Source organism: Dipodomys spectabilis, unplaced genomic scaffold (assembly GCF_019054845.1).
Source record: "Dipodomys spectabilis isolate Male_0828 unplaced genomic scaffold, ASM1905484v1 ptg000017l, whole genome shotgun sequence".
Lineage (NCBI taxonomy): Eukaryota > Metazoa > Chordata > Mammalia > Rodentia > Heteromyidae > Dipodomys > Dipodomys spectabilis.
Genome location: NW_024870694.1, coordinates 6,402,205 through 6,425,964, shown reverse-complemented (window position 1 = coordinate 6,425,964; position 23,760 = coordinate 6,402,205). Strand labels below are relative to the sequence as shown.

At 39.5% G+C, this 23,760-nt stretch overlaps 1 protein-coding gene across 1 annotated transcript; it reads right to left on the bottom strand.

The window, feature by feature from the left end:
• Positions 1-1,966: 1,966 nt before the first annotated feature.
• Positions 1,967-14,102, bottom strand: Csta (cystatin A). Its single transcript, XM_042669189.1, has 3 exons — positions 13,957-14,102; positions 5,510-5,611; positions 1,967-2,157 (listed from the first exon to the last, which is right to left on the bottom strand). Exons 1-3 carry the CDS (start codon positions 14,020-14,022, stop codon positions 2,026-2,028), a joined length of 300 nt encoding a protein of 99 aa, XP_042525123.1. The 5' UTR covers positions 14,023-14,102; the 3' UTR covers positions 1,967-2,025.
• Between the last annotated feature and the right edge of the window lie 9,658 nt (positions 14,103-23,760).

Here is a 23,760-nt window from a genome sequence, read left to right as displayed (position 1 = left end):
TTCTGTAATGGAAAGTCTGTTTTGGCTGGTGTTCTATGTAGGCTGTGGGCCAAGCTGGTTGTGTCATTTCTCAGCTTCATAATTACATTTGCTTTAGCAACTTCCTTTCTTTGCATACCCAGAGCCATTGCTGTCTCCAGGACCTCCCACTTTCTGTGCCCCAGGGTGGCAAACACCCAAGCCACACGTGTATATGAGAGGGGAGGATCAATACCAGAGGAGAACAGCTATGGAATCAAAGGCTCGGCAGCCAGAGCTATCCACTGGACCTGTGTGAAAGCTCTTAGTGCCACCCAGCAGCAAACTACACTCAGCTCAGAGTTAGCTCAGATGCTAGACCATCTAGTAGTCATAGGATTGAACTTGGCTGAGAGATTTTGGTCTTTGTGGTGATCCACACTTGATGAGACTCACTTATTAACTGCTTTTCATAGATGGTGCTTCCAGGTACTTAAACTTCTCAGCAATCCATGTTTGATCCTCACTCTTTCCATGCTTACCTCTTCTTGATATTCCCCACTCAAACACTATGGTGAAGTATCTCCAGGCTACCTAGCTTGCAATTGTTCCTTGTTTTTAGGTCCCCAAAATAGATTAGCCCCAGTTTATAATCCTCTCTCAAGATTGCACCTGGCAATAGGTCTCTGATATGGAGACTATCAAAATGTGTTTTTCTTCCAATGCTGGCTTGCCTTGTAGGAAGAGTCACTATCACACCAAATTCCAAAGTGGGCTTAAGACTTGAGAGCACTGAATTTATTCTGAACCTAAGACTGTCAGTCTGTTTTCAAGATACCTGACTAACCTTGTGACTGGATTTTTAACCCCCACCCCCACACTCCTGGGGAACCAGGACTAGTGTGGAGGCTTCAGGGTTTCCTACTTTTCTCTGAATAGCCCTTCTGTTTCCCTATGTTTTTCACATCTTGCATGTTCCTTGATGTTCTTTCTCTTTCAGGAATATAGTCTGTCCGTCCCTGACTTCTCTCCTCCAGGGGACCACATATAGGAAGCTTCTAACTGGGGGAATTTGAATGCTATCTGCAAAGTAGGTAGAGGCAGAGCATCAGTGTTAATTTTCTTCTTTTGATGATTATATTTTATCTATACAAGAGAATATATTTGATTTGCCAATGAGTAATATTGTAAATATTTGTTAGTAATTAGGAATCATTGTAGGTAGTTGACTTTCAAATGTCTGGGGAAAAAGTTTTTTTTTCTATGTTTAACATTTTTTTCATTGTGTGTGTGTGTGTGTGTGTGTGTGTGTGTGTGTGTGTGTGTGTGTAAAACACCCGATATATGTAAAATACCAGATTTAACTTTAAAATATGAAGGCGGAGCTGAGAAGGTGGCTCAGTGGTAGATCACTAGCGTTGAGCTGAAATGCTGAGGGACAGCGCCCAGGCCCAGAGTTCAGGCCCCACCACCAACCAAAAAAAAAAAAAAGTGGAGATTGAATATCCATATCTGAGCACCCACAAAAAACAGGGAGATTACTTCCATTGATAGCCCATGATCTGGCTCACCTGTGCTAGTGCTGTAGCAGTCCCATCTTCTAGCCATTTGCTTTTTAAACTTTTTAAAACTTTAAAGGTGATGTACAGGGAGATTACAATGAGTAATAAGTCAGGTAATAAGTTCATTTCCTTTCCTACAATGTCTTCTGTCACTCTCTCCCAGGCCCTCCTTCCCTTCTCCACCCACAAAAGTTGTGTAATTCACTTTAACCAATGTCCAGTGAGCTCCACTGTGCACTTTCACGGGTTTCCCTCAAGTTCTGTCCCATTTGCTTTAATGACTAGTTTTTATGAAGTTTGCCAATTGACATCAATTTGCCCAGAATTTTTACCCTAAACCAACAACAGTGATTCTGATAAAGGAATGATCATTTCCATTCAACATAATGAATGAGAAATAGTTGGAGAAATCATTTAAAGAGAAGTACTTTATTGATGGTTGCTTCTATTAACAAGGATCATTAATCAGCAGCCAATGAAAGAAATCAGACCACTTGTAGAATGTTCAATTAAAGGCAGTCAGTTCATCTTCCTTACTTTTATCAGTCTGATAAGCAACAAGTTTCAAACCCTCATTTTGTCCAGGAAGACTTCTGAGTACTTTTATGTGAGTATAACGCCCATCACCTACTCGCATCTGAAATATATTAAGAAAAAGACAATTTATTTATTTGGACCTGCATCAAATGAAAGAGCTACAGGCCTGTAAAGATTCTACTGCCTTTCTGGGTAAGCATGTCCATATCTACAGAAGCATTTTTAGACTGGTCTTTTATAGACCCACTACCTTATTTTACAAAAGCCAATGGCAGGGCAGAATTGATACGTTCTAAACTATTTTTTTTTCATTTTGTTAATTATAACATGGGGACAAATGACAGTTGCATCCTATTTTTATAGAAGCATGAAGTGCAAACACTCTGATACTACTATGGCAGCGTGTGTTTGTGGTGATTCTGTTTTCTGGATGACAAATTGAGACTGTTTGCATTACAGGGGTATAGAAGAAAACCACAATTGATTTTCTTCAGAAAATCTTTTACAAGATTTGGGATGCATTGTTCATAAACCTATACTATATGAAAACCTACTTTATAAATGCCCTCTAAGCATTTGAAGACTGACCTGGGGCAGGAGCATTCTGTAAAGTAAAGGGAGTCTTAGTGTCATTAGTATTGAAAATATCTAATTTCTATGTATACATAGTAATTCAATTAGTGGTGAAGACAATGAAGGGCTATTATATATGATATTCATTGTGCTCTGATGTCCCTTTCCTACCTTAATTTAACAAATGCCATTTGTTAGTGTTTACTGTGATACTGTGACATTATGGTAAGCATGTTAAATATTCTACTATCCTGATTTCTTATTGTAGGCCTGAAGAAAAGTGAAGCTATCCGTTTTTAATATATAGAAGCAGACTAATGGAAATGAGCAAATCTCTATTCTACAAATCTCTCAACCAATAAATGGTAGAGCCAAAATTAGAACGGAGATTGTTCCAACATCTGTTATTTATTTATTTATTTATTTAACTTACTTACTTTCTTACTTACTTGTGGCTTTACCATGTAGCTCAGGCAGGCTAGCCTCAAACTGGCTAAGCTTCTTGAGTGCCAGAATTACAGATATACCTGGATCAACATCTATGGTTCTTTTTACTCTATAATATAACTTGTACAAGTACTTATTTTTTACTGAGACAGCATCAACCTTTACAAACATTATTAGAGACCCTACAGCTCATGCTGTGGATCTGAATTCTAGCTCTGTTTGTATGGTTGTGTGACCTCCCAGGGCCTGATTTTCTCATCAGTAACACAATAGCTGTCACTTTATTTGTCTCATAGCTTTTTGGGGGGTGGGTATTAAATGAGGAAGGCCATGTCTAGCTTTTAGAACAGTCCCTGGCATGATGTAAGTGCTCAGTAGAGTGTTATCCCCATTAGGCAGGTTAGGGGATTAAAACATAGTGAAGACCTTTAACCACACAGGTTTTGACAGTAGAACAAGTTGAACAGAGTCAGAAAGCAAGGCCTGTGGTTTTTCCATTCAAGACAGATAGAGAAGGTTACATTACTCAGACCTTAAATCTGGAGAGTGGCTTCAGAGCAGAGGAAGTGATAGCCCAGACTGCATGAAGTAAGGAGAGAGGCAACTGGGGTTAGTGGTTGGAACCCAGAAGAAAACTTTTGAGGGCAGAAAAGGGGAAAGGGAGCACTGGACAGGGCAACAGAGGCAACAGTTGTCAAAGCAGGAAATTTTCAAGGCTGTTTCCTGATGAGCTTTCGAAGTGATGTGTGCAGAACTTACTATGTGAAATGTATGCATTTGGATAATTTAAAAATTACTAACATGATCTCAATTTTTATGGAACATTTCCTGTCTTGAATGATCCAGGAAGACTCTCCTATCTGTGAAGACAGATTGTGAAAGAAAGAAATGATGCCATTACCTTCTGAAGGTACTTCTGGCTCTCATTCACATGTGTCTTCCCTGGACCAGGAACTCAAAATTGCTTAGACTGAACTGATGATCCACTGCCTAACTCAGTATTGCAACTTCTGCATGCAGAGCTACGTAGCTCTACTTATCTATTTTTCCTGAATACATTTAAGAATGTACATCTTACGTGGTTAATTACTTATTAAGGAGAAAGAAACTACATTGTATCCTGGTCAAATTGTAAAAAAATAAAAACAAAAAAAACAAAGAGTAGGCAAATACAGGTGAATATGTTATTATTTTTTAAACACAGAACTGTCATCTGTTCAATACATAAGAATGATAATGACCCCCCACAATTATCTATACTTGAACTCTATCGAACATCAAAGATACCTTCTTCAATTTGAACTAATATAGTGCATCAGTAATTTTTTATATAGCTATAAAATGGACTGTAAAAAATTTAAGTACTCCACTGCTTTGAACTATACTTTAAGTGCCATGAGTTGGATCTACTTGAGTTGTAAAACTAATTATTTAAATTATCTAATCATAATACTTATTTAAAGGACAAAAAGTTGTTTGAATTATTTTCTCAGGTCATGACTTGTCATTATTTTTGTTGTTGTTGTTGTTGGTCGTGGGGCTTGAACTCTGGGCCTGCATGCTGTCCCTCAGCTCTTCAGCTCACGGCAAGCACTCTACCATTTGAGCCAGAATGCTACTTCCAGTTTTCTGGTGGTTTCTTGGAGATAAGAGTCTCACAGACTTTCCTGCCTAGGCGGGCTTTGCACTCTGATCCTCAGATCTCAGCCTCCTGAGTAGCTAGGATTACAGGCATGAGTCCTTGGTGGCTGGCTTTAATTTATTCTTTAAATCTAAGACATCATCTGGCCCAGCCTCACACCTTCAGCTGAGATTATTATTCTTCCACCTTATATACAAAGCAGCCACAAACCAAGCATGTCCTGGAGTGCCATGAAAGCTTCTACACAATTTTTAGAAATTCACCTAAAAATCAACAGAAAAGTGCTTTTGGATGTTGGCTATGGTTGTGCATGCAATGCCCCTTATAAATTCAGTGTTCTAGAGGCTGAGGCCCATAGATCATGGGTTTGAAACCATGATTGGTGCTTTATAGTGAGATTCTATGCCAGAAAAAGAAACAGAGTTGGTCCTACACAGTGAGATTCTATGCCGAGAGAGAGGGAGGAGGGGGAAGGAAGTACAGGAAGAAGAGAAGGTAAAAGGAAGGAAGGAAGAGAGGGAGGGTACAGTAAGTGGTAGAATGCTTGCCTATCAAGCACAAGGTCCTAAGTTCTGTCCTCCAAAAGAAAATAAAAAAGCTTTCTAAACTCACACAAACAAATAATATAAAATAACATCTGCCAAATTTGATTCTACCACTTGAAAGGTGGTAACATTTTAATTTAAGCCATCTATAAGGAACACAGTATAGAGTAAAAGAAAGAATAACCATTACACCAAATGACAAATTACAGTATCTTTGAGCACAAAACTTGATGTGAAACTCTAACCTTAATGTAGAAAATAGTTCCAGCAACAACTTGACTTTTATACTCTACAGCTTCAAATTCCTCATAAGTCTCATTTGTTTTTTCTTCAAGTTGTTGTTTAACCTGGAAAGAAGAAAATAGAAAACAAATTATTTAAAGTGTAGTGGTGGCCATGCAAAAACACAATAAAACTACTTTTGTACATATGCTCATCATATAATAATTTTAAAGGTTATATTGAACTCTGTGACTTACATTCTGTAAATAGATATTCCTAAAAGTGGAAGTGGCGCTGTAGCTCAAGTGGTAGAGCGCGCTAGCCTTGAGCTGAAGAGCTGAGGGACAGCGCTCAGGCCCAGAGTTCAAGCCCCACCACCGACAAAAAAACCTCCAAGATAGTAATGATATCTATGAGCTGTTTTTCAGTAGAAAACAGTATTTCAATATGAAACACTATAGAGGAGGAATTAACCTCAACTCTGTGTGTTATTGCAATATAGTCACACTTTGATAAATATGAAACAAATTAGACATATATATATATATCTTTGATTAGCAAAAGTAATAATTACTATTTAATTGTTTGCATTATTGGGTCTTGAACTCAGGGCTTTGTTCTTTTGCTTGGGTTTTGTGCTCATGGATAGCACACTGCCACTTGAGCCACAGTTCCATTTCTGGTTCCCTACTGGTTATTGGGAGGTAGGAGTCTCATGAATTTCTCTGCCCAGGCTGGCTCTAAACCTCAGTACTCAGAGATCAGCCTCTTTACTTACTAAGATCAATAGGTGTGAACCATCAATGACTAGCTACTAATTTTTTTAAAAATTGTTTTGAGGTCATTTCATACTAAAAGTTGCAAGAAGAAGCCATTGGCTGGTGGCTCATGCTTCAGGAGGCTGAGATCTAGAGGACCAAAGTTTAAAGTTAGCTGGAACAAATAATCCTGCAAGACTCCTTCTTGGCAGAAAGCCAGAAATGAGGGTGGTAAAGTACCAGCTCTGAACAAGAAACCTAAGTGAGTCTGTGAATCCCTGAGTTCAAGTTCTAATACAAACACAAGAAAGAGAGAAGAAGGAGGGGGAGAAGAGAGGGGAAATGAAAGGGAAGGGGAGGGATAGGGCTGGAGGAAAGGAAAGGGAAAAGAAGGAAGGGAAGAAGGAAGGAAGGGAGGGAGGGAGGGGGGAGGAAAAAATTCCTTGGATTTCTTTATAACATTCACAATTTCCCCTAATGTTTCTGTTTTACATACTCATGGTAGAATCATCAAATCCAGGAAATTAACATGGGCTAATACAGATAAGTGGTCTATAAACCTCATTAGGGTTTTTTGTCAGTCATTCCCCAAATTTTCCTTTTCTGCATTAGGATCCCACCGAGGATCCTACTTTACATTTAACATCCTATCTTCTTAATCTCCTATATTATGTATAACCTTTGATCATTCTTTGCTCTTGATGTCCTTGACACTTTGAAAAAAATACTAGACTATTAACTTGTAGAATGTGCCTCCATTTGGGTTTGTCTGACTTCCACTGCAGTTAGGATTCTGTAATGTTGATAAGAACCACACAAACTGATATCCTCTTAGTGCACATTCCTCTAATTAAAATCTAACATCACATAATATATTTGCTTTTCCCTTTACCTCATTTGTAACTTCTTTCTCAAACATTGAGAATGAACCCTGGTTCCCAGTATTCACAATGAATTTACTTATTTGTCCAGTTCTAATATAACCACAAAACAATTTCAGAATTGCTCATCCAAACCTCTGTGAGAAACACACTTATAAACCAGAATATAGGATTTGTGTACTGTGCTTATAAAGATCTTGTAATTACATTGGGCACACCCAGGTAATCCAGGACAATCTTCCCATCTTAACCTAATCACATCTATGAAATCCCTTTGTCTTGTAATGCAACATGTACAAAGGTTCAAAGATTAAAATGTGGACATTGGCTGGCACTGATGGCTCATGTCTATAATCCTAGCTACGTAGGAGGTTGAGATCTGAGAAATTCAGTGCAAAGCCAGTCAGGGGGGAAAAAAGTCTGTGAGATTCTTATTGTCAATTAACTGTCAGAAGTGGAGGTATAGCTCAAGCAGTAGAATTCTAATTTTGAGCAAAAAGACCAAGTGTGAGTGCAAATCCCTGAGTTTGAAGGGCCAGTGTTCTGTCTATAAATGATATCTAGTACTAGCTTAGGTGCCAGCCCTGCTAAATTAGCTCTGAGAAGGGAGCTAGAGAATCTCAATTTCAATATGTAAACTGGTCCTGACCCATAAATGTTCAGTATCTACCCTGCATTTGTGCACTCAGCTGGGCTTGCTGTGCTAGATAGAGGCTGTTCTGATCTCTGGCCCAGTTTCTGCTGCTATACCCAGCCAGTTGTTTCCCTTCCTCAGCCTGCCATGTGAGGTGGGTGGTAGAGGTCCTAGAAGAAGCAGTGTGGGTATGTTATTTGGTCCTCAATCAAAGGAAAAATCTATCAGGGAGAAACAGCTAGTAAAATACAGTCAATCCAGATTTGTTTGAGCTGTTCTTATTGCTTCCTAGGCTCTGAAGATTTGATGCTTAATGTGCAGGTTTATCTCCTACTCTGTCATCACCTTTTCAGAAGTGCATAATTTAGGGGAGAATGGTTATAAGATGATAGTGGCAATAGGCTATATTTTGGGGAACTTTTTTTTTTTTTGCCAGTCTTGGGGCTTGAACTCAGGACCTGGGCACTGTCCCCGAGCTTCTTTTGCTCAAGGTTAGCACTCTACCATTTGAGCCACAGATCTACTTCTGGCTTTTTCTGTTTATGTGGCACTGAGGAATTGAACCCAGGGTTTTATGCTAGGCAAGCACTCTACCGCTAAACCAGCCCCTATTTGGGGGACTTTTACAATAAGAACTGAGAATTTGGGTTATAGGGTGAAAAGACAGTAGAGCTAATGAACTTGTCTGGGAACGTTAGTCATCTGGTATGTTTTAAAGAAAGAAGTCTAGGGAAAAGGATCCAAAATTCAAGGAATAAAATCACTGGTGAGAGAAGAAAGGCTGAGTAAAGGAGGGCAGAGTCTAGGACTGGAGAGAGCAATGCGATCCAGTAGGCTATTAGGTAAGTCGGGGGATTTTCTTACCAAACATCTGCAATTATCTAAGCAAAATAGGAAGTGAGGGGCCAAGGGGAACAGGAGAAGTTGAGAAACCCAGGAGAGCGGAGGTGCGTGCAGGTTGTTAGTGTAGGGGGAAAAAAACAATCTTTTCCATCAAACAAAAACATCTCCATCTTGTAACCAGTCACTCTTCTGTGCTGATATTTCCTGGAATTATTTGCTTCTTGACTTTAATTGTAAGTATCATCTGTGTTGTTTGTAACCAGCTTATGAGGTCAAGTTTAGGATTAACCCATTAGAATGCCCATTCTAATGGAGTTTAAAGAATAGACCCTCCTTAAGTGGAAATTTAAGTAGGAACTTTCCATGGACTTTACCAACCTCCTCCAACTGTAACCATTCCCAGTCCCATGTTCAGACCCATTTCCAGCCAGACATGGTAAGAAGGATGTGTACTTTTACCTCCAAAAGGACAGCCATCCCATTGTACTCTTAATAGGAACCTTTCACTGATGGCTAGAGTGCTTTTGAACATTCTTATGTTAATTCATCACCCTGGTAACCAATTATAAAACAACAACAATAATGTCAGCCTGACTCCTTAGCAACAGGAGAAGGGACAACATCACCCCCTGGGTTAGGATTAAAAACTGAGCACACACTTGCCTAGTGTGCCTGCCTAGCTCTGGGGAGAGTGATGGTAGTTCATCCTTCTGTAGAGAGGTAACACGCTTTGATGAAATTTTCTGTATGTCTTGTGTCCCTATTTATTTCTGACGGCAAGAGGGTCTTTGTGTTTCTAACACTACAATGGCATCACAAGCATAGTGGAAAGGATGTGGGGTCCTGCTGCGGTTGTGTGGCCTGAGTTCATAGTGCTGTCATGGTAAGCTTTTTCCATGGCTTTGCATCTGCCTGTACCAGAGTTCTCCTACCCTGGAGCAGAGGAGCTGAGGAGGAAGTGGGTTTGTGGAATCTCCAAGCTTACAGGGTCATGGGATCAGGGTGGAGGAGTGGATGAAACCTCCCATGGTGGATAAGAGACCGTGAGAACCCAGGCATGTTTGTTAAGTCAGTAGGGTACGTGCCTAGAAAATTCTGGTGTGGCTGAATGGTAGGTTTGGGGGGTGGGGCAGTGGAAGAGATGATTGTCTAGGAGGCTGAGCTCAGAGAGGGAAACAAACATTTGTAGATAGGGTGAGAACAGTGACATGGTAACCTCCAGGGTGTACCCACGATGGTATAGATGAGGTGTTTATGTGACGTCCTAGCCAGCAAAAAACAGCTTTGTGTATTTGTCAGGGTATGTGTCTGTGCATGTGCTATATATGCATACTTGCAAGAGTAATAATAGCCCTTATTTCCACAAGTAATTATTATAACATTTCTTCTTCTCACATAAACAGAATTCTCAACTAATGGTACTAACATATAGGGTAACAATGATCTGGAGGCTTTTGCTGTTGGACTATCCATTTAATAGTCCTTCTTTGTATTTATTACCACTTCTTATGGATGAAGCCATGTATGGCCTTTTATTTCATTCCACGTGTCTCTTGCCTCCCGTCTATATTGTGAATTTCTCTGAGGTCAGGGGATTTTTATGCCCTCCTTCCCCCATTGCAACTCCCACTGAGCTGTTTATATAATCATCTTCTGAATGAGGTGATCAAAGCTAGTTTCCTTGGTGATAATTTGACTCTTTTTTTTTTTAGGTCCGGTCGTGGGGCCTGAACTCTGGGCCTGGGCGCTGTCCCTCAGCTCTTCAGCTCAAGGCTAGCGCTCTACCACTTGAGCCACAGCACCACTTCCGGCTTTTTTTTTTTTGCTTATGTGGTGCTGAGGAATTGAACCCAGGGCCTCATGCATGCAAGGCAAGCTTTCTACCACTGAGCCACCTTCCCAGCCCCATAATTTGTCTCTTAAAGTAGGAAAGACCAATACAACAATGATCTCAATGGATACAGAGAGTCTTGGAAGAGGGAGAGGATTTCTTTCAAGTAGATGCCATACTCACCTGATTTTAGCATCCTTCTCATGCCACACTGACACATTTGGTCTGTTATTCCTTTTTCTGCCTTCAAAAATTCTCAAATCTTCTTGATTGTAAGCAACTATAGTTACCTTTCTGTTTGTTCTGATCTTATTCAACATCCCCTGTTCATTCTGATGTCAAGTTCCTGGAACTTACAGTTATCTCTTCTCTGATACCTTCTCCTCTTTGTGTAATGATCTTTCCTTTTGTTTTTCTGTGTGTGAATGTGCATGTCTATATGCATGTGTGTGCATGTGTACGTGCGTGCACGCATGCACCCATCCTAGGGCTTGAATTCAGGGCCTAGGCTTTTTTGCTGAAGGCTGATTAGCTCTACCACTTGAGCTACAGCTCATTTCTAGCTCTTTGGTGACTAATTGGAGATAAGAGTCTCAAACTTTTCTGCCTTGAATGACTTTGGAGTGCAGATCTCTGCTTCCTGAGCAGCTAGGATTACAAGCATGAGCCACTGGTGCCTGGCCCCTTTTTCTTTCTTTTCTTCCCTCCCCAGTGGGATTCTTTATCAAAGAATTTTTTAATAGAAGGCCAGCTGAAGAGACAGAGAAACCTGATTGTCTCCAGCTATTCTACAAGTATTTGAATTTTGTTTTTTAAAAAAACACAAATGTCTAAAAAGATTTAAGAAGCACTATGGAAGGGGTAACATTGACCAAGGCGCATTGTTCCTATAAACTGATTTGTTGAATTGAAACTCTGTGGTGCAACTACTTAAAGATAAGGAAAGAAAAAAATTCAAGGAGCACAGCTATAAAGTGACACACAGCCACTTCAGATCATACTAGGCATGTAATTGCCAAAACCTACCCTTTTACCTGACTCTGCATGGAGATCTGACCAAAGCTATCATCTTGTAGGAATTGCTTCCATGTCCTAATTAATCAAGGACTTTCAGTAATATCTGCCCCTCAGTGTTGTTTTGAGGTAAATAATTGACATAATTAGTGGGAAAGTGCTTACTGAACTAGTTAGTAAACAGACTACTCTATCTTCAAGTTCTCAACAGGGAATTGTTCCCTAAGGCTATCTCCTGTGAGAGATTGCAATTAGTCACTCTCTAAAGCCCTTTTTGGTCCCAAACTCATGACTATAACAAAATACTTAACTGGATATTGCTTTGTATTATATTCTAGACATCTTGACTTCCCAACTTTTATACTATTAACTCCTTGAGGTCAGGGACAAATCTCACAGCCCTTATATAAGCTTCTATAATAGCACAATACTAGATATGTAGCAGATCCTACCATGAAAAGATTTGTTGATATTTGTTGCACAGAGAAGCCAAGTTTGCCTTGTTGTGTCCCCTCTGTATTTCTCCTACCCCACAAAGCTTTTCTATGTATTGGCACTGTTTAGGCTAATTTCTTAGCCAAGTGACATTTTGAGCCTTGATTTTTTTTTTATCTGATAATTGGACAAATCCCTTCTCTGCCTGCTCCAGAATTATGAAGGTCAAATGAGAGGGTGAATGGAGGGTAATCTCCTTTCTGGGATAAGACTAGCGTGGTTACAGCCCATTTCTCAATCTACCTGTCTGACAAAAATGTTGGCACCACAGGTAAACAGCAAGAACACATTTTCAAATTTAATTTTAAAATTTAAGATGAAGCTGCCAGATGGTATTGTTAACTATGTGAACTCTTCTGGTACTGTCTTATTTTAAACAGTCGTAGTGGGACACATCTGTAGTCCCACTTCCTGGAGAGGCTAAGGTGGGAGGATCACCAGAGCACAAGAATTGAAGATCAACCTGAGACCTCATTTCAAAAAAAGAAAAGAAAATCAAGCTCTATAGGAAATAAGCTCTTTGAAAATTAAGATCTTCTGTACCTTCTCTATATGGAACCCCTATTTTTCTTCTCTATGCTTCTATGACTCTGGTCCTACAGAGTCTCAGGGGCATTTTTCAGGGTCAGGGATGATTTCAGGCAATGAAGTAAACCATGATGACACCTGATGTAGGCATATTTTTTTCCAGATCATTTTCATGCACCTGATTTCAATTAGATGTTGCACTTGAGACTGATGGGGCCAGAAGGGTTATTTTTCCTTAATTATTTTTTTTAGAACTAGTATTTCATGGCTTATTTTTAAAAGTCCATCAGGAGTTGGGGGCATGGCTCAAGCGAAAGAACTCTTGCCCACTAAGCACAAGGCCCTGGATTCAATTCCCAGGTTCAATGAGTAAACAAACGCTCTATTGCCAATAGGAGTTCTCGGGATACCATATATCTCTCGTCTTATAGGCAAGAGAGGTCATGGATAGTAGTGGTAGCAGCAGCAGCAGCTTAGAGCTGGTAGAAATGCAGAATTTCAGGCCCAACCAGCCCTGCTGAGTCACCAGCTTTTTATCAAGAGTAATAGGTAACTCACATGCCGGAGCAAGCTTGAGAAAAAAACTTAATACAGGGATTAAAATTAGTATCAACTTATTATTATCTAGCCCCTTCCAGACTTTTCCATGCTCTAAACATAAGGGATCACATCTCTTCTATGCGCACATACACACACACACACACACACACAAAGCAGATCTGGTTTTCTCGTGTCACAGAGTAACATTTCAGAGAGAGAGAGAGAGAGAACTAGAAAGAATGATGTGAGAACATGAATCAACCTATTACAAACCTATCGTGGTAATTTATATGTATTTTCTTTTTAGAAACTGTGTGAAACCATAACTTTTTATTGTATAGGTGATAGCTAATGAAGCACTTAGAACACTTAGAAAAATGTCTCAACTTGCAAGGAACATCAAGAGTTCTATTTAATTAATTTAGCAGCTTATAACATCCTAGAATTACCATAGGTTATGCTACTTGTTTTCCTCTACTAATTTATTATTCTCTGCTAAAAAATATGAAAATGCTCTCTATTTAGGCAAATGTGAAAGACATTTAAAACTGGTCATCTTTATAATACTGTACTTCATTTAACCCATAAAAAAAGTTCCCCTTCAGTGCATTCAAAGTCTAGCCACCTTAGGCTTTCATTACATGTCCACTTCATTTAATGAGACTGGAAAAACTTCACAAGTAATTAAATAAGTATTCCTATAGTCCCACATTTAAGTAAAAGCTTTAGAGATGATCCAGTACAACGGCAGTGTGTTGGAGCTTCAAAATCACTCTTGTAGTGTTGGGATTATTGGAGGGCCATCTTTGTTCTCCTTAGCTGTACAAAAGTTTGAACAAAACCACACATTTCCTGATACTCTGGTTTTCATATTTACCTACATTCTTAACACAGGGTCACATTGAGATTTTTGAATCTACCCTTTTTCGGAAATGCTTCAACTCACCTGATTAGCGATCTCCTGGATTTCTGGAGTGGCAGGTCTGGCCTCTGTCAAGCCCCCAGGAATCATTTTGGCTATTTGCTTCCTTGCTGGACAAGAACTGAAGTGTATCAGCTAAGCGTGGAGACTCGACTATAAAAGGTGTACCAAAGCTCCACCTATAGACTGTTCTACTGAAAATAGTAGAGAGGTACTGTGAAAATAAATGCCCCAGGGCAAATCTTCCTGCCCCTCCCTCCACTCCCAAGAAGATTTGCTGAGCAAACTGGGGAAGAAGAGGTGCTGGGGAAATGAAGAAATGGATGTGGCTCCTCCCTGCATGCTCTTTGCCAATAAGTCCATCCTCTTGTGTCATCTGAAATACCACATGAAAAACTAGTTTCCAAGGATTTTAACCTTAACCCCTAACAAAAAAAAAATTTCTTAAGGGATACTTAGTAATAATACCAAGGCTTAGAATTCACTTAAAAAAAACTGGTTTATCAGATTTACTTGTTCTTATCCATGTACATCTAACTTTTTAAAGACAGTAAAAGAAACCTAGGTGAAGGGTTTTGGCTGTATATGTTTACTTCACTTTTAATGTTCAGAAAAATTTGAAATATGACCAAATGCAAATAAAATAACAAAAATTATATTTCTATCCTTCAGAACTAAAAATCTTGTTTTATTTGCTTTTTTTTTTTTTTTTTTTTTTTGGTGGTTGTTTTGAAGCCATGAAATATTACAGGGCTGGAGGAAGCTCTTACACTACCCACATTTCCCCAGCAAAGAAGCAAGGCCCTTACTTAACATCCACAGAGGTAAGTAGCATTGTGTGTTTGGTATCTTTCTAGCCCACTTATACATTTTTAGTGTATGCTAATTACCTACTCTATAGAATGTCTTTTTTTCTAACCAACATGTTTTTGAGTGTTCCCATGTCCATGCTGGGTCTGTGTCTTCATTCTAACTGCTACATGCTATTCTGTACTTCAACACTCAGCCCGACCTTGCTAAGAATTTGGGTTGTTCCTAGGGAACAACCCAAACTAGGTTACATGAACTAGGTTATATTTTGCACTGTGTGAAGCTTCTTCAGGCAACTTACACAGCAGCTAAATTGCTATGTGGTATGGATATGTATTTATATTGCTTTATTCAATTTTGGCAATATGAAATAGACTCAGATGATGAAAATGTTGAAAAGGAACTGACAAGTTTGTAATATAGGAATTTTTCCAACAACTGCTGGTGTGGTCACAGCTCTTTGTAAAACTTTGTTTATAGTTATTCTTAATTATCTTTAAGTAGTTGTACAAGGAGGTTTCAATTCAACATGTCAGGTTATGAGTGTAATGCATCTTGATCAATGTCACCCCTTTCCTTGTTCTCTCTAATCTCTCCCAACTCCACTTCAGTTCTTCTTGTGTATCCTCCAGAGACATTCTTCATACATACAAATGTGGAACTACACACATTTTGCCTGGGTCACAGTCTCCTGTCTCTAAATGATAAGGGAACCAGTGTTTCTCCTAAACTTTGTTTTGGTACTGATTGTAATGTCAGTATAGATGCTTTATTTTTGCATGGATGTATGATAACCTTCCCTTTGTGAACTCAAATAAATATACTTTCTTGAGGGAAGTCGGGGTGAGCCTTGGGATCCCTGGTCCCCACTTAAGTTATTTTTTCTCTATACCTGTCTCTGTGTTTTCTCATTTCCTGGGCCTCATTACTGCCTCAGGTTGTGGTTAGCATCACCCTCCCTTTGTCTTTCAGCAAGATTATTTCTTCACCCTAATTCTTTCCCTCAGCATTCTCTCCCAGCATTCCTAATCCTAAAGAGACTATGGTTAAGATGTTAACAGAAAAATCCTCTTTCCTTTTCTTTCTTACTTTACGCATACCAAACCTGGAACAGCTGGGTATCACCAGATAACATCATAAATGTATAATGCTTCTCCCTTTTCTTTTAATCTTATATACGGGCTAACACAAAGCATAAAAATTACTGTGAAATTTAAACTCTAATTCTCAGATCTCAGCCTCCTGAGTAGTTAGGATTATAGGTGTGAGACACATTTGTTTTTAAATTTAGCCATCCTTATGGATATTTAATGTATTTCATTGTGATTTTAATTTATATTTCCCTAATGAACAATAATTTTTAGCATTTTTATGTGTTTTGTTGACTATTTGGACTTTTTTTTTTTGCCAGTCCTGGAGCTTGAACTCAGGGCCTAGGCTCTGTACTCTACCACTTGAGCCACAGCTCCACTTCTGGCTTTTTCTGTGTATGCTGTACTGAGGAATTGAACCCAGTGCTTCATGCATGCTAAGCAAGCACTCTACCACTAAGCCACATTCCCAGCCCGACATTTTCTTTCTTTTTTTGGGGGGGGGGGGGTCCGGTCGTGGGGCCTGAACTCTGGGCCTGGGTACTGTCCTTTAGCTCTTCAGCTCAAGGCTAGCGCTCTACCATTTGAGCCACAGCACCACTTCCGGCTTTGTTCTTATGTGGTGCTGAGGAATCAAACCCAGGGCCTCAGGCATGCAAGGCAAGCGCTCTACCACTGAGCCACCTTCCCAGCCCCGACATTTTCTTTTATAGCATTCCTCTGATTCAATTTTTTCCCTTCTTTTTTTTATTTTATTTTTTGTAAAGTCAGTTTTTCATATTCACAGGTTCTACAACTAACTGCAACAAACTGCAGTTTGAAGACATTCAAAAAAGTAATAACTGTATTAAACATATAGAAACTTTCCTCCTTACCATTATTCTATAAATGTAAAAATAATTATTCACATACAGTTCAAACCTAGTGAGTATTATAAACAACTTGGAGATTATTTAAAAATATGCATATATATATATAGACATATGTGTATATATTATATATGAGTTATCTGTAAGCACTATGCTATTTACATACAGGTCTTGAACATCTGATTTTAAAATTGTTAATACATCCACACTGAAACCAAGGGATGGGTGTATTTTCAGGATAGTTCTGTATATTATCTGAATGTGAGTTCTCTGTCAGATTGTGTATGTGTGTGCGTGATGCTTATGTGTATATCATAGTTTAGCTCTTAAATGTCCCTCCAAGGCTCCTATATTAAAGGATTGTTAAAGCTTGTTACCCATTCCCAGTGAAGTGGTGGAAACTTCATGAGGCAGGGTCTAGTGAGATTATGAGTCCCATACTCTTTAAAGGGGACTTTGGGATTGTGACTCTTCCTTTCACCTTGCTTCCTGGACACCATGAGGGGAATAGGTCTTCTCCATCATATGCTGCAGTCACATTGAAGTGATAGATGACTAAAACCTTTGAAAACATGTGCCAGAACCAACATTTCTGCCTTTCAATTTGATTAACTCAAGTATTTTATCACAATGATGGGAAGACGACTAACCCAGTGTTCATGTCTGTATCATCTTTTCTTTCAGGCTGTAGCCTGCCTTTTAAACAATTTCACAATGAATATGTTTCTAAAGAATATGAATATGTTTCTAATTTTGATGAGTTAACTTTTTTCTTGTGTGATTGATGTGTATGTCATGTTTTAAAATATATTTGCATCCTCTAAGTCTCCTCTACTTTCTTTGAGTTGATCTCTGGTTTTCGCTTTCACATTTAAACATATGATTTATGTATAGGGTATGATGTGGGGTCTAGGGGAATCAGGGTTTGTGTGTGTGTGTGTGTGTGTATGTGTGTGTATGTATGCTTCTTTACAGGGAAGGATGTTGGAAATGTTGGAGATAGTTGCTCTAACATTACTTACTGAATGAAGAAAAATGATATAAAATATTATCTTCAAATTAATGTATTTGCTGAAAACACATTGACTATATAACTGCAGTATACTTGGTATTTGAGAATGTTTTCCCTTTCCCTGCCAGGGCCTGAAAAAGGAGAAAAGGGAAGTAAATAGTAGATATGTTGTCATGGAACTCTAGAATAAGAGTGAGGCTTGTGGAGGAAATTGTTATTGTGGCATTTGTCCTTCCCTCGCTGCCTGGATTAATTTTTCTGCTAAGCATGTACTTCTTTGGTTGATAAAGGTGTGAGATGCCAACCTTGTAACCATGTTGTATGGATGTAGGGATTGCTGAAGACAAAGCTGTGAGGCTTTGTATTTTCCCCAGTCTCCTTAGGTGTTCACCTGCTCACCCACGTCCCCATCTCATCCATCCAAATCAAATTGACACATAGAGAAGAATGGGACCATCTTTTGCAACATGGTACCAAGTTGAAAAGCTCATGGGTATTTTTCTTTTCAAGATGAAGAAATTTAATGGTCGGATTTTTATGTCTGAGGTAAGCAAATAGTGTTTGGGAATAAGTTTGTCAGTAGCAACTCTGAGTCTCATCTGTGGGGCAATCACCTCATCCTTAAACATGTACAGTAGCATTTCTTTCATTTAAAAACGTGTTCTGACTTTGTTAGACCACAAGCATTAATTCCACCCCCATACCCTCCAGGGCCCACCCTATCCACTTACATAGGCTGAGCTTGGCAGGGTTGACAATTCAGAAATTGCTACAGTCATGTCAACCTTAATAACAATTGAAGTTGTTATTATCAAGGTAGTTTTCTAATATGTAGAAAACAGCATTGGGTTAAATAATTCTAAAGAAACAGTGAAAACTTAATCCAATTGTCCCCAGCAATTGGTAGTTACTTAAGGTTTTTGGTAGATCACTCTATGTAAATATACATTTTAGAGATGGATGTCCACATCAAATCTTTAATGATTCTTCTTTGGGCAGATAGTTATTCTGTAAAGTATAACACACATACTTGATAGGATGTGTGTATGAGTCGTCTCCATCATCTACTTCAACCACATCTTAGCAATCAGGTACATAGCATTCTACTCCATTCCATGGAATTTCCTGGGCATCCCTGATTTCTTTGGTCATGAAACATTTCTGAAACTGCAAGAAACACTTTTCTCTTCCGAGAAGCAACACAGAGCCAAGAAGGGCAAAGAAAAGAAAACCTGACTACAAAGAGTTCTGGATTTTCACTGGGGTTGGATTCCAGTAATGAGTGGGGATTGAAGCACCAAAAAGCTTCCCAGAATATGAGGTATAAGTCTCCAGAGGTTGGCAACTAGGCCCTTGAAGTGGGTTGGGCATGAACTGCATTGCAAGAAGGCTGGTGCTGAGACAGAAGAGCCAGTCAGCCACATCTGCTTCTGTGGTTTCAGACTGGGCTAGTTTCAGTGGGGGCATGCACAGATCTGCTAAGATTATAAAGCCACCAAGTCTTGGGGATGTACCTGCCCAGAGCTCCCCTCTGGGTTCCAGGATACTAATGGTAAAAGATGAGAGCACAGTTTGGAAATTTATAGAAGCAATAAGGTAGTAAACATCTTTTAAAAGTTGATTTTTCAAAGAACTTTACAATTTAGGCGGGAGTGGGGGGAAGTGTAGTTGTGGAGATGGGAGGGAAGGGATGGTAGAGGGATAAAAAGGCAACAAGGCTTGATAAGAAATGTACTCATTACCTTCCTCATGTCACTGTAACCCCTCCTCTGTACAGTATTCTCACAATAAAAAAACTTATTTAAAAAAAGTTGATTTTTCAGTCACCCATATATTTCTTCTAACTTCAAAGTACAAAATTGTAAAAATCTAAATGAAGCATTTTTGGTCAAACAATAGACAGTAAACCAACCAACCAACCAACCAACCAACCAATCAATCAATCAATCAAGTTGGGAAGCTACCAAGGAATCTCATACTTAGGCCAAATAACTGCAGTTACTCACAGAAGATTGCCAAATCACAATTTTGTCCCAAGGCCACTACATCCCTACACAAAGTTGTTTCTTTTAAATTGTTTCAAAACAATGTAAAGAAGCTTGTGTGAGCCCAGGGATTATTTAAGTCTTGGCACAATAGCCTGGTCTGTGAGTTGAGTTGTGTTTTTGTCATTTGAGGGGAGAAGGAAGGGGCCTAACCGCTCTGGTACTCATCAAACAACGTGGCAGCTTGAAGTTGGCTCAGATCCATTATAACTAATAATAAATTCCAGGGTGGAGTAAGATTATGCAACCAATATTGCACCTAATCACTAGAAGCAAATTCTGTCTAGGTCAGACACATCCAGGCACATCCCAACATGACTTTTTCTCAGCTGACTCCCAAGGAAAAACAGGTTCTAAGATTTTTGCATAGCTTGGTGCTGGTAGCTCACACCTGTGATCCTAGTTTCTCAGGACGCTGAGATCTGAGGACTTAGGTTTGAAGCCAGCCAGGACAGGAAAGTCTATGAGACTCTTATCTCCACTTAACTACCAAAAGAGCCAGACATGGAGCTTTGGTTCAAGTGCAAAAATACAAAAAGCTAAGGCCCAGAAGCCCAGGCCCTGAGTTCAAGTTTAGTACCATCATACAAAAAATTTGCATGAACACATAGGGAAAATACTCTCAAAGGCATCTTGATAAATGTTAATTTACGAGTTTGTTCAACATGGATCAGTTATGCTGTGGGTTTAACTTAGTAGTGAGGAGACTTTGGGAACCACCTGTGCCAGAATCCCCAGGGATTCTGGTTCTAGGTAGATTCCTGAGTCCCATCCCCTGAAGCATTAAATTACAGTCTCTGCATTTCAAAAAACTCCCTTAGGATTGTTATTTGTGTTCAATTTAGAAGTCTGGTATTTTAGGTTTAAAAAGGTAGTGGGAGAGGAAAAGATAGAAACCTGGGAAGCATACTCTTTTGTTAAATGGGAGTCATTTCTACAAAAAGGAAATTCAGGCCAGAAATGTAAGGAAAGAGCAAGGTTGTTGGCAACATGTGCTACTTTTATTGAGGTAGGTGCAGGTCAGTTCTGGGACTATGCTGTAGTATATTGTAATACTCCAGCATATGTTATAATGGGAACATCATGTACTGGTCCTTAAAATGTTTGTCCCAGACCAATGCTCATGTCCCAGTTGAAGATCACATGCCTAGGCTGGTGGAGCTTTGTACTTGATACAGGATATGGAGAGGGAAAACAGGACCACCACACTCTCAATCAGAAGACAAGCTAATGGGACTCTGGTGGCTGACACCTGTAATACTAGCTACTCAAGAGGCTGAAATCTGAACATCATGGTTCAAAGCCAGCCTGGATAGGAAAGTCTGTGAGACTCTTATCTCCAATTAGCCACCGGAAAGCCAGTAGTGGTACTGTGGCTCAAGTGGTAGAGCTCTAGCCTTGAGCTGAAGAGCTGATGGATAGGGCTCAGGCCCAGAGTTCAAGCTCCATGACTAACCAAAAAACAAAAAACCCACAAAAAAAGACAAGTTGTTACATGTCAACTTAAAACAAAAATAAAAATTAGCCAAATTGGTCAATATCTTGTCCTTTTTTCTTGACACTGACCCAGCTTCCTTGGGAAGAAGGGAAGGCAAAGTTAAATTTGAGGACTTCTCTTCTTTTATTGGCATGGACATGGAAGTGGTGCTATGGCTCAAGTGGTAGAGTGCTCGCTTTGAGCTAAAGAGCTGATGGACAGTGTCCAGGCCCTGAGTTCAAGCCCCACAACTGACCAAAAAAAAAGTAATTGCTTTATTGGCATCGACAAATAGAAATACTGCATTCTTAGAGAGGACCTTTTAAGATTAAAATAGAGTATTAGCAACCCAAACCTTACATTTCCCAGAAAAGGTGAAGTGTTGGCATAGTGCTTCTGAGATGCTTGAAACCTCCAACTTCAAAGCCATTGTGCAGTTTAAACCCAAGGGGCAATTGTCTAAACGCCAGGACTTGTTTGAACATACAGGCAGCCAAGATTTCACAAGCTCTTTCAAATTCACCTTTCCTGCTTTTTCTCAGGTTCCAGTCCATCAAAGCTCCCATCAATGTCTTTCTTGCAATTCCTCATACATCCTGGCTGCATCCTGCTCTTCGAGTTCCGCCTGGAAACCAAACTTATCCTCAAACATTTAAATAGAGTGATTGCTCCATAACTGGGAACTTTCTGTCATCTATCACGTCCAGTCTACATTTTTTTTTCCTGTACTGGGTTTTGAGCTTATGACCTCATCCTTGCTAGATAAGCACTTGAAGCCACACCTTCAGCCCTTTTTTTGCTTTAGTTGGTTTTTTAGATAGGGTCTTGTGCTTTTTTCCCACGGTCTCCTTGAACAGTGATCCTCAGATCTCTACCTCCTAAGTAGCTGGGATTATAGACATGAACCATCATGCCTGGCTCCCATTCCAAATGCTAAGAAAATCACTGAAGTTCTCTAGGATCATCTTGACCTTCTTTCTCAGAAATAGCCTCCGGCTTGCTATTCTTAGTGTCTCTCATCAACTCCTCACATTCACTCTTGCTTCTGTCCTCTTGTTTACACAATGACCCTTGACTCAGATGTCACCCCTCCTTTCTCCAATCTATGTCTCTCCTTGCTTTCAAAATTCACACCACCGGGGCTGGGAAGGTGGCTCAATGGTAGAGCGCTTGCCTTGCATGCATGAGGCCCTGGGTTCCATTCCTCAGCACCACATAAGCAAAAAAAAAAAAAAAAAAAAGCCAGAAATGGCATTGTGGCTCAAGTGGTAGAGCGCTAGCCTTGAGCTGAAGAGCTGAGGGTCAGCGCCCAGGCCCAGAGTTCAGGCCCCACGACCAGACCCAAAAAAAAAAAAAAAATTCACACCACCCAGAGTTCTCTCTGGTTCCCCTTAGCTCTTAGTTTGTTCTGCATATTTCTATTATTTATTACCTGCATATTCTCTTTTTTCTCTGCGATCTGATCTATGGTAGTCTGTTATTTCGAATATTAGCTCTCATATCTCCTAGATTACAAAGCTCAACAGTGGTCCAGTACATATGTAAGCAATATAGTAGACCTCATCACTTTCTTATGGAAGAAGGTGGTTACTAGCCCACATATTTCTGGTATCCTTGAATGCCATTGGATGATTATATCTTGGCCAAGTTTTCTTATTTTTAGTTGAAATAACCTCAGATCACTTTGAGTTCTCATTGCTTGTTAATTAGAAGGTCCAATCTAGACTTAGCTATCTGTTTATTTATCTTTTCTTGGGCACTGTCCCTAAGCTTCTTTTGCTCAAGGTTAGTGGTGTACCTTTTGAGCCACAGCGCCACTCCCAGCTTTGTTGGAGATGAGTCTCATGGATGTTCCTGCCCACACTGGCTTTGAACAGTGAACATCAGATCTCAGCCTCTTGAGTAGCCAAGATTACAGACATGAGTTTCCAGCTAACATTATGATTCTTAGAGAGAAAACACTTCCCCTTTCAAAGAGTTCTTCATTTATTTTTGTATTAACACTTAAAATACCTATTTCTGGCCCAAAGATGTAGCTCAGTGGTAGAGCGTTTGCTTAGCATATTCAAAGCTCTGGGCTTGATACCCAATACAACAAACGAAAGAAAACAAACAAAAACATTTATATTCTGAGGTGACATCTAAAATTTATTCTAATACAACAGCAGGAATATAATTTTGGAAGTGTAAGAGAGGTAAGTTATTCTTGTGTTTACAAGCACAATTCTGAAGTATTGCTTTTGTGCAGGTCTGTTGTAACATTCAGTTTGAAAACACATTCAATTGTGAGAAGATTTATAAGTTACATTTCATGTAACTTTTTTTCTTTGCTAGGGGTTACACTCAAGACCTTGGGCATTCAAGACAAGCCCTCTGATTTCCCAGCTTGAATTAATGTACTTTTTGAAAGAGTTCAATAATAGTCAACCAACCCTAAAAACTGAAGCTCTCCAATTTGGTCCATAAGGCAGGCAATAAAAAAAAAGTTTCCTTTGCAACATCTTGTGGCATTCAAAAACAAATT